This window comes from Chiloscyllium punctatum, chromosome 4 (genome assembly GCF_047496795.1).
Source record: "Chiloscyllium punctatum isolate Juve2018m chromosome 4, sChiPun1.3, whole genome shotgun sequence".
Classification (NCBI taxonomy): domain Eukaryota; kingdom Metazoa; phylum Chordata; class Chondrichthyes; order Orectolobiformes; family Hemiscylliidae; genus Chiloscyllium; species Chiloscyllium punctatum.
The window spans coordinates 38,615,874-38,636,061 of NC_092742.1; the positions used below are offsets into that span (position 1 = coordinate 38,615,874).

At 38.5% G+C, this 20,188-nt stretch overlaps 2 protein-coding genes across 8 annotated transcripts in view; one reads left to right on the top strand and one right to left on the bottom strand.

Moving 5' to 3' along the window:
- The window catches only part of LOC140476211 (uncharacterized), a 108,431-nt gene that overhangs the window by 36,306 nt on the left and 51,937 nt on the right, over positions 1 to 20,188 (top strand). The gene's annotated exons all lie outside the window — the stretch shown is intronic.
- mis18bp1 (MIS18 binding protein 1) overlaps positions 1 to 20,188 on the bottom strand; it is an 86,949-nt gene that overhangs the window by 31,081 nt on the left and 35,680 nt on the right. For 6 of the 7 annotated variants that reach the window (XR_011960431.1, XM_072568444.1, XM_072568449.1 and 3 more), the window contains 6 exons: positions 19,682 to 19,834; positions 15,227 to 15,735; positions 7,508 to 7,584; positions 5,270 to 5,400; positions 3,190 to 3,274; positions 1,528 to 1,697 (listed from right to left, as the gene is read on the bottom strand). Coding sequence is in view for 6 of the 7 variants with exons in the window: in XM_072568444.1 (XP_072424545.1) it covers positions 1,528 to 1,697; positions 3,190 to 3,274; positions 5,270 to 5,400; positions 7,508 to 7,584; positions 15,227 to 15,735; positions 19,682 to 19,834 (1,125 nt within the window). In the remaining variant the exon portion in view is untranslated. The remainder of the gene's footprint in view (positions 1 to 1,527; positions 1,698 to 3,189; positions 3,275 to 5,269; positions 5,401 to 7,507; positions 7,585 to 15,226; positions 15,736 to 19,681; positions 19,835 to 20,188) is intronic. The other variant, XM_072568448.1, reaches the window with a different exon arrangement.

Here is a 20,188-nt window from a genome sequence, read left to right on the forward strand (position 1 = left end):
CTAGACAGGATCAATGTAGATTTCACCAGTTTCCCTATTTCCCCTCCCCCCTACCTTATCCCAAATCCAACCTGCCAACTCAGCACTGCCCTCTTGAATGGTCCTGTTCATCTTCCTTCCCATCTATCTGCTCCATCCTCCTTCCGACCTACCACTTTCACCCCCCACCTTCATCCACCTATCACGTTCCCAGCTACCTTCCCTCCAGCCCAACACCCCTCCCATTTATCTCTCAGTACCCTTGGCCCACAAGTCTCAATCCTGATGAAGGGCTTATGCCTGAAATGTCAATTCTCCTGCTCCTCGAATGCTGCCTGACTGGCTGTGCTTTTCCATCACCATATTCTTCAACTCTTTTGATTAAGATACAAAACTGGTGGCTGGATATTAAATAATCACAAAGTCTGGAATTGGTTATTCAAAAATTTGATTAGGAACCATTGGAGTGACTTTGTGGGGTTTTCAATGGTTTAATTTTACTGTGTTGCAGTTACAGAGGTAGAAAGGCTGATTGGGTTCAGCTATCTGTCTCCGTGTCATAACAGAGTCCTCAAAATCCAAGTTCACTGGGTAACAGAGAAGGCAAACGGAAGTAGGGAGGTTTTGCTAAAACTATACAAGGCAGAACCACAGCTGGAATACCATAAACAGTTTTGGGTCCCTTATCCAAGAAGGAAAAGAAATTGAGTAGGTTGGGCTTGTACTCATTGCAATTTAGAAGAATGAAAAATGACCTTATTAAAACATACAAGATTCTTAGGCGGCTTGGCAGGGTAGATATGGTAACCTTTTCCCCCCTTCTGGAAGAGGCAAAGACCAGTGGGCATAATCCCAGGATAAGAGGTTGCACATTTAAGACAGAGAGGGGAAAGAACTTCTTCTGTCAGAGAGTAGTGAATCTGGGAATTACTTGCTGCAGAGAACTGTTAAGGCTGAATAGACAGATTTTAATTTTAATTTTTAATCAGGAACGGAATCAGGATTATAAGAAATATAGAGTTGAGGATCATCACATCAGCCATGATCTCACTGAGTGGCAGAGAGACTTGATGGACTAAAAGGTCCTGCAGGGGAGACTAATAACAAAGGCCATGGAATCTGCATAAATTTGGCAAATTGTATCCAGAATTGGCTGAGTGACAGGAAGCAGATGGTGATGATTGAGAGGTGTTTTTGTGACTGGAGGTCTATGTGGCGTTCCGCTGTTGCTGTTTGCAGTAAATGTAAACAAATTAGACTTCAATGTAGAAAGGTTAATCAGTAAGATCACGGATGATACAAAATTTGTGGGGTGGTAAATAATGAGGAGGATTGCCTTAGATTACAAGAAGATAGAGTGGGCATAACTGATAAATGGCATTCCATATAGGTAAATGCAAGATAAATGAACTTGCATTCAAGAAATATAAATTGAAGCATTTTCTACATAGTTAAAACCCTCTCCCCACAACAAATTGTAATCATCCCATCTTCTTCACTAAACATACACCCCTCTTCCCCAACCCATGCAAGTATTTAAAAACTTACCATTATCAATTTTTGACTCTCTCATTCGCTTTTTCTTTGCTGACAATGGGATCTTAGCCTTATCATGTGGTAAAACTGCATTATCTTGTAAATTTCTAGATTTCACTGAAGGCAGCTTTTGAAACCTGGCATCTTTACTCTCCCTTGTTTTTGAATGACATCCTTTTTCCCTAAATGATGAGAATTTTTGAAAGAATTGTTTTAAAATTGTTTAGATTAATATTATTTCAATAATTGGTTGGTTGGCTGTTTTTTGATGTCCTCATCAGTAACTTCGCAGACAGGAGGTGCACATAAAATGCATTGGGTGACTTTTCTAGAATGTTTCTATCTGCTGTTGGGTCTTTACAAGATAAATGGCTAATTATTGCCACCTAAGGGCCTCATACCATCATTACAAGTATTTTAAATGATGGTAGGGGGAGGGGTGGGTGGAAAGAGTAGAGAGACAGGCTCATGACACACAAGAATTTCATACACTTGAAATGCCAGAGTGTACAAGGCCAGGTACTGGAAAATGGGACAAGAAGAAATGGATATGTAATGACAGGCCCAGATATAATGGGACAATCTTCTAAGTTGTAAAAACTAGCAAATTCGGCCCATTGTGATTTTCCAAAACAGCTTTCATTTCTTCTCTTGTGAAACATTTTTTTTGAATAGTGACCCAAACATTTCTGTAGTAACTGATAGCATCTTATTTTCTGTGAAACGAGATCAGCATATTCCAATGTATTTTTCTGCTCCACTTTCTTCCTGAAGTGAAAGTGTTCAATTATTCTTGGCAATAACATAATCAAAACATAAGTACAGAACAATCTTGAAATACAGCCATCTTGACAGTTAGCAACTCTGAACAAAAGCATCTAGAAAAACTATAAATTAGAACTTCCTAACCAGAGGGTCACTGTCTCCAGCAAGGTTGTGTGTGCCAAAGCTGTAAAGGTTGCCATATAACTCCGAATGATCGCTAACAGCTTCAAGGTTCCTTTAAATACTCACTTTTTTTAAAAAAATGATTGAAGTACCCTAAGTGAACAATGTTTTATGCTTTCAACTTACAACAGATATTCTCGTAAAGTTTCAATTGGTGCATAAAGATGAAAGCCAAATTTTTGGGGAGTTAGCTTGCGTTGTACATAATTTTATGCTTTCTCAGGTCCTTACTGAGATGACACAAACTAGAAAAAAGTATACAATTGGTCCTGAAAATGTTACACTTACTGGAAATTAGCGCTCCATTAACATGGTATTTAATGTACTCCTAGCAGTTCCTTTTAAAATTAATTCACTTTATTGTTATGGCCTTGGAATCTGTTACAATGTGCAGAATGGGGGAAGTGATAGTAAAGATATTTCAGAACCTTCTTTAAATAGTCTTATCTTTGACAAAGGAAAATTACTGAACTCATGTCTAATCTGAGCGCTGGGAGGATATTTCTCAGCGATTTTTCAATATTTACCAAATACACACGAAGCAACAGACAATAAAAATGACAATTGTATTGGGTTGCAAGGAATGTGACTGAGAGATAATGAGCAATATATTCTGTAAAGATTGTTTCCTTAAAAGTCTTCGCAACCCAACTTGATAATCTTGGACTAGACCATAGCAATTCAAATCAAAACCAACTACAGTATAGAAAAGGAAGACTGACATACCTCCTTTTAAAGAATTCTTCAATATACTCCTTCCAATGCAATGGAAAACCCAGAAAAAAATGTTTTAAAATGGAATTAGAGAATCCTGTTTCAAAGAAAAAACACAGTTAAAAGGAATAAATCTAATAACATTTTTTTCATGGTCATTTAAGTTGACAAGGAAATATTATAGACAAAGGGCTAATCAAGGGTTGAAAGGAGAAAGGGAATAAAATATACCATTGCTGGAATTAAGTGTGTTGACATTTTGCATATTTAAGTATATAAAGTATTTAGTTACCAATCTGAATTGGCTTTTATTAACTTATAAATTGTAATATAGGCAGACTAAGAGAGTCTCCTCACTATGAACTAGACCTCATAGCTCAAAGATGGGGCTGAATCAAACTTATTTTGGCTAAGTTCAAGTTGCACAAGTTTTTTGGAAGGTTTGGTGAGAATGTTTTCTTACTGCATTTTACCAAACCCACTGTATTAACTACTTATTCCAACCTAATGATATTTCTCAAGTCCAATTTTGCTGCATCATTCCACATTCGGCGCCCAAAATAGCTTACCCCTCAACAGATAACCAAAACACTGGCACCCCTTGCATGTGCACCTTCTTTAAAATGTTTCTGTGCATCTGGATGAGCATTTGTATTCTGAAACTTCCCTGTCAGGGACCTGGAGTTCCTGAGGGGATGGGGTAGTGCAAAGGAAAGGAGTGCTATTCTTGAAAACTGGCAAAAAAAAGCCATGCTATTAGACCATGTCAATGTTGTCGGAGGTCATCACCCATGTAGGTACCACTTCCAGGGTGTGGAGGAACATCCAGCCATGCAGAAAGAACGTCAATTGCTTCCCTGCTCCACCACGCTCTGGTCTCTGCTATCTCACATTTGGGTGCTCTCTGCCATTTCCCCAATTCTCATTGCGGTTCACACTCTACCACTCTCACTACTTCACGCTTCCTTATTTCCACACCTCTCTCACTGTCACCCAACCCATTCAACCCTCCACACCACTAATGCTGCATGCCCTACAAGTTGCCTCCTCAATCTCTTGGAACACCACACCAGCTTTCTCCCACATGCACCAGCCCTAACAACGATGCAACTCATTGCTATCTCAATCATCACCCCATACGCCCCATTTCAGTCATTACAGTGGCATTGATCGATGACTTTCTGAAGACAATCAAGAGATAAACCTATGTACTGTCAAATGACACATCTTCAAAGCTGCTGAAGTAATTGGGCTAGTTTGTTATTTTTTCTTTTTTTAAAATGTACCCGTTTACCATGTTTATTTGTATATCTTTTGTTTTCAGCCCCATTCACACACAAGTATGACTAAACAAAACAAAAAAAAAATCAAAGAACTGCAAATGCTGGAAGTCAGTTAGTTCTGAGGAAGAGTTATTGAACCTGCAATGTTTAGTCTGCTTTCTCTTCACAGATGCTGCCAGACTTGCTGAATGTTTCCAGCATTTTTTGTTTTGTTTATGAAAAAGGGTTACTGGGTTTAAATCAGATATTAATTAGATTAACTTATTGTTTCACCTTGCTCTGCTGTAGTCGATTATTCACAACATCTAGTTTTGGTTATTCAAAAGGTCAGGCTCAGAATTAGTGGGGTCAATTTTGAGCATCACTGAGTATTCTACTTTTACAGTAAATTTGATTTGGCTGTCTGTCTCCATATTGTAAGAACATGCATACATTTCTGGTGTCACCATAATAAATTTCCTCTGTACCGTCTCTAGTATGTCTGGATCTTTTTTTTAATAATATGGCAACTAAAACTGTATGCTGCATTTAGATTTAACACTACTTGCCTACTTTTCATTTCATTCCCAACTAAAGTTTTGTGTTTGCCTTTCTTCAGTATTCTTTCTTAAATCTGGGCAATATAATAAATGATGTTTCTATTCTTCCTATTCATATTGAACTCTAATTGCAAATTATTTAACCACTTTACAAGCTTACTAATGTACAATTACCCTTTTGGAACACCACTTCTTATTTTCTGCCATTTGAATAACAAACCTGCATGCAGTCTCTGCTTTTTGTCTTAACTTAGTTATTAGTCTACTTACCCTGGTTTTTCATTGCAACATAATCCAAAGGTCCTTTCAGAACATAAATTGAACCAGTGATAGATTTCACTTCAGTTTGTTTAATTCGTTCAGCAATTACATTACTATGCCAGTATATTCCATCAGTATCTCTGTTTGGGAACACATACATAGTGTTTTAATATCCAGTTGAAGAACCTAAAAATGTAGTTCCAGATACATTGTACAAATTAACCAACTATGAATCCAATCCCAATTCTGACACAAGCTTATTGACCTAAAATACCTTTTAGGAGGAGTACAAAGCCCACCCATTTTGTCTTTTAATTGGTCACCTCCTTGTTGATATTTTTTTCCGAACACTTCGTGACAGCCTGAGCAGTAGGCCCAATAAGAGAGCATGTAGCACTGTCAGGTCAGTGGCTCCATCAGGAGGCATGGATGCTGTTATTGGATGCAGAAGAAGTCAAGCATGTCTCAAGCGAGTAGTGCTCTTGGTTGTTTGCATTTCGGCCCTCAAATAAAGCCTGAAGCTAGCAGGACAATTGAAATAGTGGGGCAACTTCTACACCAGAGTTGTAATCTTTTGTGGTTCTGGTCTTTCATTTCAACAAACATATTATTGAGGCACAGAGTTCCCGTCTCTGATAACCACCCAACATGCCACCAGGAGATTACCTTGATAGAACTGCAATATCTGCATACAGCAGGAGTCACACTAAATGGAGGGAAAATATCAATGCCATTGTAAAATTGCTCCCAAATGAAATATGAAGTGTCCTAACTAATTGCTTGCTTTTGTGGAGAAGGCAGCTGACGCAATTCCTAAACTACTCCAGCAATGTGTCACTAGGAGATGAAATGCAACAGGGAGCTGCCTTGTCTCCTAATTTGCATCTTTCTCCAATCTTTTCCCTATGGAAGCAAGAAAACTTAACCAGGTAACTGTCTCTCCTGAACGCCACACTCGGTCGAATGTGGTTTTAATGTTACCTCACGTCTGGAATTTAACATTTTTGTTTGAACCAAGGCTGTAATGAGGTCAGAATTGAATTGGCTGAAGACTGGCACCTGTATTTCTAGGGACCACTCGAGAAGGCAGAGATAACACGTCTGGCTAAAAATTACTGCAAGTGTTTCAGCCATATCTTTTGCACTGATGTACTGGGCTCTTCAATCGTGGAGATTGAGGTTATTTATGGAGCCTCATCCTGTAGAGAGTTGTTTAATTGTTATCACCATTCACCACTGGATATGAAAAGGACTTTAGAGCTTAGATATAACCCATTCTTTGTGGGGTCACTTCATTCTGTCTAGCAATTTCTGCTTTTGATGTTTGGCATGCAAATAGTCCTGTTTGGTAGCTTCACCAGGCTGACAGCTCACTTTTAGGCACACCTAGTGTTGTTACTGGCATTCCTTCCTACCTCTGTAGGGAAAAAAAAATGGACATCCAAATAGGTTTCAGATATAACTATTGTGTTTCTTGTGAAGGAACATTGGAGAAATGGGAACAATTCTGAGGAAATTCCTTGTCAGTGTTTTTTTCTGACATCAGCTCCTTCAGTTTCTTTAAATGAAATAATTATTCTATTTTTACCTGTATTTTACTGTACAACTATTTGAGTGTTTTTGCCTAGGAAGTAAAAACATGCAATCATTTACTCATCTTATTAATTACATTAATGTCTAACTTCGCCACACAAATAAATCAGAGTTCTTAAATTTAATGTGAAAGCAACATTAACTCATTGGAACAGGAGGAGCATCAAAATTACATCACTACCCTGGATTAGGGGAAACTGGCTACAACACCTGGTGCTGATTAATAACAATAATCACTGTCTCTTGGAGGTCCACTAAATTATTTTGATTTGAACAACTCGTTGACAATATTTACACTCTCGCATAGAATGGTTACAGCACAGAATGGGGCCATTAGCCCAATGTGTTTGTGCTTGCAAGAGCAAATTCAGCTTATCCCACTATCATACTCTTTCTCTATAGCCCTACATATTTTCATCTTCAGGTGTTTATCAAATTAAAGCCCGATTGTAACCACTTTGACCATCTTCTCTCGGAATCTGCCTTCCAGATCCCAACCACTTGGCTAAAAATGTTTTGCACATTATCAATAGTTCATGAAAAGCAGTAAGCCACTTCAGGATGAGGGGGTTAAAAATGGCAATAGGACAAGAAAACAGGAGAAGTACTTTTAAAAGATTTCTTTCTCTATTTTTTAAACGTAAAGGAAATTACCTTTTTCCTTCTACACAAATCTCATTGCTGCCTTTTATCTGTTGGATGATCCATTTGGTGAGAGTAATCCTTTTTTCCTGTATATTTAAAACAAAGAGTGATACAAAGTTAAATAATCTAAGACAAAAATATTTGTCAACAAGATAATAATAATTGCTAAATATTGAAGTTATTCAGAGCTTAAAAGATTTCTCTAAAAACACCTAACCAGTATTATCCATTGACCATCTGCTGCTGGTGGGCTGACATCTCAATTATTTAAATCCTAGATATTGTAGGTTACTAGTTAGTTAATGTGCGTTTCTAGTACTGCTCTTATTGAATAGTGTTGCCATCCTAAAACCTCCTGATGATTTATACACAAAGATTGATTTCAGAAAACCTGGTAGAATATTGAAATAGGTACCAATTGTGGTGTGAAATTTATTTTTGTGTTGGTGTTGCTGGCTAAACCAGCATTTATTGCCCATCCCCAATTGTTCAGAAGGCAGTTAAGAGCTAACCACATTGCTGAGTCTAGAGTCACATGAAGGCCAGACCAGGTAAGGACAACAGTTTCATTCCTTAAGGAACATTAGTGAATCTGAGGTTTTTCCAACAATCAATAATGATCATCGTAAAATCCTAATTCCAAATTTTTATTGAATTCAAATTTCACTGTTTGCCCCATTGCAGGTTTCAAATTCAGGCTCCCAGAACATTATCTGGATTTCAAGATTAATAGTCTAGCAGTAATACCACGGGGCCATTCTTTCCCCTAATGTTGAATTATGCTCATTATAAACAGACTTTGTCTTCCCTATTCATAAGTAACTTTTAAATTACGCTTATTTGCATATCACCCAGCTTTGATGCAAACTACTCACTATCATAACCCTACTCCCTCTGAATTTATTTTGAAAGATTCGCCTTTAAGATTACACATACTATTTGAATAGCTAATTTTCTTTTTGGATTCTAGTATTAAAATGGAAACTTTAACTCATGTGCAATGAAGGTGCTGTTAAACTTTTAGTAATGTAAGGCTAATAAAAACTGTAACTCCAAGCAATCTAACAAGGGAATCAAAGATTATTTGAGGTAGGTGAAAATGTGGTGTTGAGGTTACAGTCGTATCAGCTATGGAGACATAGAAAATAGGAGTAGGCATTCAGCCCTTCACGACTACTCCGCCATTCAATATAACCAAATTAAGGAGACTCTAAAGGCATTTATACGTAAAGTATGAGCAAGAGTGTAACTTGGAGAAAAGTAGGCCCACTCAAGAACAAAGGAGGGAATTTATGTGTGGAGCAAGAGGAATTGGATGAGGTCCTTAAGTATTTCAAATTGGTATACACCAAGGAGAAATACATAGATGATGGCAAGTTTAGACAGGGGTATGTTGATAGTAAGTGGGAGGTGTTGGGTGTTTTGAGAAACATTAAGCTGCATAATGGGCCGAATGGGATCTATCTCAAAATATTGAAGAAGGCAAGGGAGGAGATTGTTGGAGTCTTGACAGGGATCTTGGTATCCTTTTTAGTTACAGACAAGGTTCTAGAACATTGAAGATTAGCCAATGTTGTTCCTTTATTCAAGAAGGACAACAGGGATAACCCAGGAAATTATAGGCTGGTGACCCTTACATAACTGTTAGGGAAATTATGGGAGGAGATTCTTAGGTATAGCACTTGGAGAAGAATGAAGTTATTAGGGATGGTCAATATGCCTTTATGCTGGGGATGTCTTGTCTCTCAAACTTGAGAGTTTTTTCAAGAAAGTGAAGATAATGATTGATGAGAGCATGGCAGTTAATATTGCCTACATGGACTTTACAAAAGCATTTGACAGGGTCCCTCAAGGTGGGCTGGTCCAGAAGGTCAAATTGCAAGGAACCCAAGACGTGCTGACAAATTGGATACAAAATTGGCTTGACCATAGAAGATAGAGGGTCGTTTCGGATGGGTGTTTTTCCAACAGGAAGTGTGAGAACATCCATTTTCTGCAAGGATTGTTGTTGGGACTTCTGTTGTTTGCAGTATATATAAATTGTTTAGATGCAAATGTGGTAGTCTGATTAGTAAGTTCACAGATGACATGAAACTGAGTGAAGTTGTGGATAGTCAGGAAGGATATCAAATATTTTTAGCAGAAAGTTAGGCAGAAAAAAGGGCAGATGGAGTTAAATCAGAACAAATGTGAGGTGATGCATTTTGGGAGGTCATATACAAGAGGAAAGTATACTGTAAACGACTGAAACTTTAGGTTAAAATCACAACACCAGGTTAATAGTCCAACAGGTTTATTTGGAATCACTAGTTTTTGAAGCGCCACTTCTTCATCGGGTGGTTGTGGAGCAGAATCATAACATACAGACTTTACAGCACCAGGATTGCAGTGACATGGAATGTAATATTAAACAAATTTGGCTTAAGTCTTTTATCCTTTAGAATGACCATGTTAGTTTTGGTTTCTTCATATTTAAATTCCAGAACTTTTAAAAAGTTACATTGTCAAGATATCTTTTAAACAATAGGTGCCACCTCAGCTCAGATAATGCATTGAAAGTGTGAAGTGTGTCTGTGTCCCAATATTAGGTCAGACTGATTCTATTTCTAAAATGGGAGTTACAGAATCTTACATGGATTTATGCAGTCTTTGAGCAAAATAAAAAAGTAATTCTGCAAATACAAATTAACCCCACAAACTTTTATGTTTGTGTGTAGGGGAGACTGAGTGTGTGTGCATGCATGTGGGAGTTTGTGTGGGGGTAAGTGTCTGTGACAGTGTATATCAATGTGAAAGTGTAATGGGATACAAGTCTGTGAGAGGGTGCATGTATGGGTGAGTGTGTCGGAGTGTACGTGTGAGGAAATGAGAGAGAGCTTATGTAGGAAAAAGGGTCTGCATGAGTGTGTGGGTCTCTCTGTAGTGTGACATGAACCCAAGGTCTGAGTTGAGGCCATCTCCATGAGAAGCAAACTTGGCAGTCAGTTTCTGCTTGTCCACTTTGTAGTGTTGCTTGTTCCGTAGTCCGCCTTGGAGGATGGTCACCCAAAGGTCCAAGGTTGAATGTCCAGACCGCTGAGGTATTCCCTGACTGGGAGGGAACACTCCTGACTGGTGTTTGTTCATCTGTTGCCGTAGCCTCTGTTCGGTCTTGCCAATGTACCATGCCTCAGGGCATCCTTGCCTGCCACGTATGAGATAGACAACATTGGACAAGTCACATGAGTACCTGCCATGTACATGGGGGTATCTGTGGCGAAACTCTGACACATCTTGCAGCGTCTGCCGTGACAGGGTTGTATGGTGTTGGCCTGAAGGCCAGGCAGTTTGCTGCAAACAATGATCTGCTTAAGGTTTGGCGGTTGTTTATAGGTGAGGGGGAGGTGTCGGGTAGGTTTCGGCAAGGTGCTCATCCTCAATGTGCTGTAGGCCACAAAGAACATGGCGTAGTTTTTCGACTCCTGGGAAGTACTGGACAATGGAGGGTACCTTATTGGTAGCAGCCCGTGACTGTCTCCTGAGGAGGTCATTACGGTTTCTTGCTGCAGCACTTCGAACTGGTGGTCGATGAGTTGAGCATCGTATCCCCTCCTTATGAGAGCATTCTTGAGTATTTCCAAGCGTCTATCACATACCTCCTCATCTGAAAAGATCCTTTGTATGCATAGGGCTTGTCCGTAGGGGATAGCTGTTTTAATATGTTTCGGGTGGAAACTACAGAAGTGTAGCATAGTGAGGTTATCTGTGGGTTTGGAGTACAATGAGGTGCTGAGGTGACCATTCTTGATGGAGATGCATGTGTCCAAGAATGAGACAGATACGAAGGAGTAGTCCACAGTGAGTTTGATAGTTGGATGAAACTCATTGATATCACTGTATAGTTGTTTCAGTGACTCCTCACCATAGGTCTAGAGGAAGAAAATGTTGTCAATATATCTGGTGTATAGATTAGATTACTTACAGTGTGGAAACAGGCCCTTCGGCCCAACAAGTCCACACCGACCCGCCGAAGCGCAACCCACCCATAACCCTACATTTACCCCTTACCTAACACTACAGACAATTTAGCATGGCTAATTCACCTGACCTGCACATCTTTGGACTGTGGGAGGAAACCGGAGCACCCGGAGGAAACCCACACAGACATGGGGAGAATGTGCAAACTCCACACAGTCAGTCGCCTGAGGCGGGAATTGAACCCGGGTCTCTGACGCTGTGAGGCAGCAGTGCTAACCACTGTGCCACCATGCCGCCCATAGTGTTGGTTTGAGGTCCTGTGCAGAAAAGAAGTCTTGTTCAAATCTGTGCATGAAAATGTTGGCATATTGGGGTACAAATGTAGTCCCCATGGCTGTTCCATGTGTCTGGATGAAGAACTGGTTGTCAAAGGTGAAAATGTTGTCGTCGAGGATGAAGCGGATGAGTTGATATTGAGTACTGAGGCTGTTGCCGCAATGCCGTCGTTATGGGGAATGCTGGTGTACTTGGATGTACCAAGGACACTCTCGTAAGAATGGGGTATAATGCTCAACTCATTGACCACTAGTTCCAAAAATGAGAAACTGTAATGACCTCCTCAGGAGACAGACACGAGCTGCAACCAATAAGGTATCCTTCGTTGTCTAGTACTTCCCAGGAGCTGAAAAACTACACCATGTACTTCGTGGCCTACAACACATTATCGATGAGGATGAGCACCTTGCCAAAACCTACCCGACACCTCCCCTTCTCACCTTTAAACAACTGCCAAACCTTAAACAGCAAACTGCCTGGCCTTCAGGAAAACACCATACAACCCTGTCATACAACACTGCAAGGTGTGTCAGAGTTTCGATACATATCACCACCATGCATGGGGACACCACCCACCAGGTACACAGCAGGTACTCATGTGACTTGACCAATGTTGCTTATCTCATATGCTGCAGGCAAGAATGCCTTGAGGCATGGTACATTGGTGAGTAGGAGCAGAGGCTACTGCAATGGATGAATAGACACCGCACAACAATCACCAGCCAGGAGTGTTCCCTCCCAGTCGGGGAACACTTCAGCGGTCCAGGACATTCAGCCTCAAATCTTTGGGTGACCATCCTCCAAGGCAGACTTCGGGATAGGCAACAGTGCAAAGAGGCTGAGCAGAGGCTGACAGCCAATTTTGGTACCTATGGTGATGGTCTCAATTGGGACCTTGGGTTCATGGAACACTACAGGTTACTATACACGCTCTCAGACACAGACAGACACACACACACTCCTCCAGACCCTTTCTCATACACAAAGTCTCTTTCTTATGCTCGCTCACACACACAACTCCACACTCACCCTCTCTCAGACTTGTACCCCATTACACCCAATACAGACACATATACACACACACACACACATTGTCTCCCCTGCGTGTGCACGCGCGCATACATACACAATTTGTACTTGCAGAATTACTTTTTATTTTGCTCAAAAACTACATAAATCCATGTAAGATTCTGTAACCCCCACTTTAGAAATAGAATCAGTCTGACCTAACATTGGGACACAGACAGACTTTAAATTCACACCTCCAATGCATTATCTGAGCTAAGGTGACACCTATTGTTAAAAGCTATCTTGAAAATGTAACTTTAAAAAAGTTCTGGAATTTACATATGAAGGAACTGAAACTAATATGATCATTCCAAAGGATGAAAAACTTAAGCTAAATTTGTTTAATATTTCATTCCATGACACTGCAATCCTGGTGCTATAAAGTCTGTGTCTTATGATTCTGTTACACAAGAACTTGAAGAGAAAGCAGCGCTTAGAAAGCTAGTGATTCCAAATAAATCTGTTGGACTATAACATGGTGTTGTGAGAGTTTTAATTTTGTCCACCCCAGTCCAATACTGGCACCTCCAAATCATGAAACTTTAGGAACATTGATGTAGAGAAGGGTCTTGGGGTCCAAGCCGATAGCTCCCCAAAAGTGACAACTCAAGTGAATAAGGCAGTAAAGGAAGCATACAGCATTCCTGTCTCCATCATTTGGAGTATTGAATATAAAAGTTGGCAAATCATGTTACAACTGTATAAGATATTGGTTTGGCCATATTTGGAGTACTGTGTGCTGTTCTGGTCGTTGCATTATAAGGAGGATGTAGAGGCTTTGGAGAGGATGCATAGAGATTTCCCAGGATGTTGCTTGACTGAATTTATCTATAGGAGAAATTGGACAAACTGGGATTGTTTTTGCTAGAATGTTGGAACCTGAGGGGTGGCATGATAGAAGTATATAAAATTATGATAGGCATGATCAGACTGGATAGCCAAAGCCTTTTTCCAAGCGAAATGTCAAATACTAGGGGCATAGGTTTAAAGTGAGAGGGGGAAAAATTTAAAGGAGACGTGCAAGGCAAGTTTCTTTCTCAACAGGAAGTGCTTGGAACGCACTGGCAGGGGAGGTGGTAGAAGCAGATACGGAAGCAAGTTTACGAGGCATTTAATCAATAAACATAAACATGCAAAGGATAATAGGATACAAGCTATGTGCTGTCAGATGGGACACATTTTAGAATAATATCACGGTTGGCACATTCATGGCAGACCGAAGAACCCGTTCCTGTGCTATATTCTCACCAAGGCCCTTTGCAATTCCAGCAAGACAAACCTGCTCCTGCACTTGAATACTCTCACTATGAAGGCTAATATTCCATTTACCTTCATCACTGCCTGTTGTACCTGAATGCTGTGAATGGCAGAAAAGGTTCAATGACTAAACGGATTCTAATTTGTATGTTGGTATATATTGGAAACAAAGTACAATATTCTGGAAATATTCTAGGTCAAGCCACTATTTGCTTCTCTCTGAGAATATTGCCTAAACTGTTGAGTACTTCTAGCATTTCTGTTTCCAATAATGGAATTTTAATAGCTCATATTTCAGCTTTCATTATTTGTTGTTACTCAGGCTAGCTAAAAAGTTTGAAAAATAAGGACAATATTTGGTTCAATTCTCCCACCATTGAATGATGTGTCATTATTCATTGTCTGACCCCAAATTAAAATAGCTATTTGAATAGTTGTCCAGAGTTCATAAAACCATAATCCAAGAAAATTTGGGAGATGGATAGAACAATTTAAACTGTGCTTACAATTTCAACTCATTTGCAACTCTGACAGAGGAGCAAACAATAGCTAAGGAGCATGATGTCTGATCTATTCATTCATGTTCAATCCATAAAGAGGTCCCAAGAATAAGTCTACTCTAGTAAAGCAGTCTATAATGATGATATTTGTCCAGGCACACACTTAGCAATGTCAGGCCTTCCATGTTTATCAAATAGTGAGATTTTGATGCAAAAGAGTTACTCTTTTTGGATGGCACCGTCATCAGAAAATCTTGTAAAATGCAACAGAAGTGTTTCAGTTGAAAAGTAACCATGATATTAACATTATAATCTACCTAGCCCTGTTCAGTATTTAGTTACACATATTCTACGATAATGAGTGTCACGTAAGTTTTACATATAAATCTTAAATTGGAAGTAAAATGAGTGAACTTGTACAGTTTATTCTCTAATTGCAAAACCCTAAATTTTATTTTTTTAAATATGACAGCAATATATGCAGTTTTAATGTTACACCAATTTCTTATGAAATGCATACATTTCAATAATCAACAACAGAAAAGCTTCTACATTTGTATAAAATTCTTTAAACAGTCAACCTATATGTTCACCTTTTTATTTTGCTTACCATTTTACTTTCCAGACCATTAGTATCCTCAGGTGTTGATTCTACTACTTCTGGTCCTCGTCTCCTTGGTATATTGATCTTTGGTGATGTCAGCAAGATATTACATAAATTCTTACACTCTTGAATATCATCATTTTCTTTTTTAGAACACTTTGACCTTGTTAGCATTTTTACATTATCTGGATGAACAATCTTTTGCAAGGAGGAAGCGCTAACATCGGTGAAGTCCTGAATTGCACTTTTTGTACAGTTGATTTGGTTACCAGTAGAAACTGAATTTGTGGTGTTTAGCGCGACATCCTGAGACATTTCATTGTCTCCCTCATTGCCAATATCAGTATCCTCATTCAAATAAAGAGTATTCCAATGTTCAGTTTTTTTGACAGTGTTATCAACACTTGATATCATTGCACTCTTCTGTGGAGCTTCTATACTTTCTGTGGGCTGTTCATTTGACAGGCTCGATATTGTAAATGTTGCTCCATGTTGGTTACTGTGCAGCAATCCCGCTATTATCCAAAATATGAAAATCATTAGGGCAGCAGATTGAGAATATAGTAAAAACGCAAACAAACCATCACCCCACCCTCTCAAATGCCCATTATTAATATAACTAGTGATATTAAAAACATTTAAAGGTCTTAAACATTCTGCATGTGAGCTGGATTGTATCTCACATGACATCCAAGACGTTACCAGTCATTATAGGGTCACAATGAAGATGAAGTTAGGTTAGTCTATGTTCAAAAAGGATGACAAATAGGCATATAGTGGAACTATAAGTGAACCTAAGTTGATATACAGATAATAAACAATTAATGTATTCACAAGAACTAAATCCTGCTTGACTAAAATTCTTCATTGTTTTGACAAATGAATGTCTTAAGTGATAAGCTTTACTGTTGTTCATGAATTTTAAATGTCATTTAACAAACTTCTGCATTAAAGGATATTAGTTCAACTAAAAAACATTAGACTCTAGACTAAATCGAGATTTTAGGACTTGTATTGGGGTAGAAGAAATACTCAGAAGGGTGTCACAGAAATAAGTTTTTGAACAATAATTGTTTTCTAACTCAGTTAAATTATTTGACTGAGAAACCCAGTGCAAATTGGTCAAATTTACCTACCAAACTAGAAAGTGTGTTGAAATGGAAGGAGACAGATAATAAATTACAGCCAAATGCTCCAGACAAAATGCTGAGAGACCCAAGAGAGCTTTTTTGTATCTGTTTACTCAAAACCGATGAAAAATAATATTCAGCAAAGCCAACAGAATGTTACATTCTACTGTTAAGTAGTGGAACAGGAAGTCATAGTCATTGAATATGAGGAGTACAAAAGGTTATTAAATTTAAAGGTTAAAATGAACTAACTCAAACAAATGAGCACAATTGATACTGAAAAGATCGAGTAGTCATCTTATTTCTTTTTATGCCAATAGATTTCTTGTTGATCAATGTCCCACAACTGCAGATCAATATACATGTGGTCAGCAGGAATTACTGAACAATCAGGATCAGAAACGTAGTTGACATTTCCTTCTATAATAGTGGCATGGACCACCACTGAGGTCAGTTAACTCAGCAGAAAAAGGGTCACTCCTGAACACTAAGTCTACACAGCTCAGTCACTCTTTGCTGATTTCAGGGTACTCACCAAACAATTGCATTGGAAAGACCCTCAAGTTGTAGGAAAGCACAGAGATGTGCCTTCAAGTTGTGCACACTTCCCAGGCTAAGATGCTCATTATAAACTGAACCACTAAACAATGCATAAAAAGCATGAGGCAATGCCTGGTCACATTATTTTTAATGGATACATTGTAAAATTGCCATCATACTTCACTATATTTCTAATCTTCTAAAATTAATTGTCTTTAGAATCATCTACCTGTAATATAACATCTGACAATCTCCAGTGTTGACGATTTCCCTCCCAAATGTTTTCCGACTCTTGTTTCTCTGACTTCAATTTTTTTTAAAAAGGCCTCAGAAATTTATTAGATGGAGAGGCCTTCTGTTATAAAAATTACAGCGAATGCCAAATTTGGATGTATAATCCCTGAATGTGAGATTTCCCATTTTATGGGCAGGACAAGAGAGACTGGATCATGGGGATGGAATCTAATTCCCATATTCATGGTCCACAGAAGCAAACGAAGAGAAAGTGCAGCTGCCAAAGGCTGATTATATTTTTGCAAATGGAATGTGCAAGACATGACTTGTGAATTTTTGACCTGGTAGGTGAAGGTCTAAAGCTGCTGGACTACTTTGGGGAGGTTCTGGGCAAGGTCAGGCTCCATTTGGAAGAGATAAAGTGCCCTCTGATGATGTTAAAAGCAGATATGAACTTGTATAAAATGTACACAAACTCATTCGAAAGATCAAGAAAGCTGTCAAGGGATTTAAAACTCATGCCCTTTAAATACTTGACAACACAAAAAGCTGTGTTAAGTGTTTTTAAAAAATGCTGACTATTTCACTGTCTGTTGACACATGCCTACGGATTATCATAATAAAATTTGTCTGACATGATAAATTTCAAAACTTTGCACTATCACAGCAGAGTGCTTGTCACCTGATAGTTTGATTGACAATTATAAACACTTTGCGTTAAAAAGAAATCACAACACCAGGTTATAGTCCAACAGGTTTAACTGGAAGCACACTAGCTTTTGGAGCGCCACTCCTTCTTCAGGTGGTTGTCACCACACACAACCACCTGCTGAAGGAGCAGCGCTCCGAAAGCTAGTGTGCTTCCAATTAACCCTGTTGGACTATAACCTGGTGTTGTGCGATTTTTAACTTTGTACACCCCAGTCCAACACTGGCATCTCCAAATCAAAACAGTTTGAGGTTGGACATAAATTCTAATGTTTGTTTTATAAAAGATGGAAGAATATTAAAATGCAGTTAATAGATTTTAACTACTGATTGTAGTTTTATTTTTCCAATAGTTAATTCATTGATAGGACACTTAGCTTTATTTAATATCAGCATGGTATGTGTAAGGACATAGGGTGGCGGAGAATAAATTGGCACTAAGTTGGAATAGGATCTGTAATAGGCTATAGGGTATGTAGAGAGGTATGGATATTATGAACAACTGTGGGTGTGGGTGAGGGCATGAGGAGCATAAGTGAAGCACAGGTTAGTGAGGGGTTGAGAGGGGAAAAAAAACTGTTTTCTTTATTGTTCTTTTCCTTAGACTCAACAAAGCACTGGCCCTGCTCAGGCTAAATCTGCACTGTCTCACAGGTTACCCACCATGTCTACCATTTTATTTTCATCTGCTGCCTAGAACTAAATTCCAATTTACTGGACCACTTATTCCCCAGGACATGTTTGCAGAATTAGGAAATGGAGAGACTCTGTTCTGAACACAGGAATGAAAATTTAGGTCATACCCTCCAGTTGTACGCACAAAAATCCTATTGCCGCTCAACTCATTCATAAGTGTTACTCTTTTATATCTTGGACACATACAAGAACCCCTGTTGCCATCTTGCAGATTATTGGGCTGCTTTTCTTGCTAGACTGGAGAGGATGGTGAAGTTAATCATCAGGTTTTAAAAGAATTGGAAATAACTGAAATTAAATGATTTTTACATTAAATATTTTGTCACCTAGAAAATAAAACTTCTGCAAATTATAAGAGATAACTCAATGAATAGTTAGAACGGACTAATCATGAATTGTAAATGTGGATAAGTAAGGAGTAATTTATGTCAACTAATTATCTGAATTCAAGGCAATCGTCAAATATATATTTAAACAAAGGAAGTATACTGAATGAGGGCCTGGGATCAATGGATATACTCTTGCCTTCCATTCTGAAAGTTGAGTATTAACACATTCAATTTCAGTAACTTGAATACATAATCTAGGTGGACAATTCAATCTATATTTTAGGGAATTTTGCATTCAGAGATGGAGACTTTTGATAAAATGTTAAACCAAGACTGCCCTCTCAGGTCAAACTCAAAAGTTGCAGAGACTGAGCTGTGTTCATTTGGTATCACCTTTACAATTAAATTTGCATCAAGACAAGTCGCCTGATCATTTTTTGATGCTGATTATGGAAACTTTGCTGGAGGCAAACAGCTTGCTCAATTTCCCAACATTACCCCAGTGATTATCCATAGGAAATTTCTCATAGCACGTAAAGCCTATAGTTAGTTAAACTGAAATCATGCAAGAAATTGCAGAAAGATAGCAGGAATAGTCTCTTGCAATTTACATTTTATTTTTTCCTCATGTCCAACTTGGATTAGTCTGATTTGATAACCTAACACCTTGGTACTATCTGATCAAAAATAAGGTTGTGTAACAATACAAATCAGTTATGCACGTAGATTCCAACTTTCAAAGATGTTAACATTGAGTAAGCTCCAACAGGTCAAATGACAGTAGACATTATAAATAGATAAGAAATAACACCATCAGACTTTACCTTTATGCTCTGAAAGTTTAACTGAAGCCAATGGATTATTGCCTAATTCAATCCCTTGTTTCATTTGTAAAAAGATTTTGGCTGGAGATTGTTGGATCACAGGAACATGGTCCTTCTTGTGTGAAGTCTGGCAACCAATTGGCAGAGTAGGGACTACAAATAGACCACACATTTATATTATACATCTACATCTTGCACAAATGTATATAAAAAACACTGTAGATAATTGTGCAACTGGATCAAAATAAACTAGCAGCCATGAGAATGATAGTGAGTGATCAACAGATAGACCACACTAATTCCCTGCATCTTCTATTAAATGCAAAGGGACTATTTAAACCATGGTTAGCATAATTAATTGTTGAAATTAACTGATTGAAATAGGCTCTGTACACTTAATATGGGGCAACGATTCGATATCTGAGCTACAGTCTTCAATCTTCTTTGCTTGGAAGTCCTACAAACACTCATTCCTAATAAATGGATTAGGGATAAGTAATTGTTTAA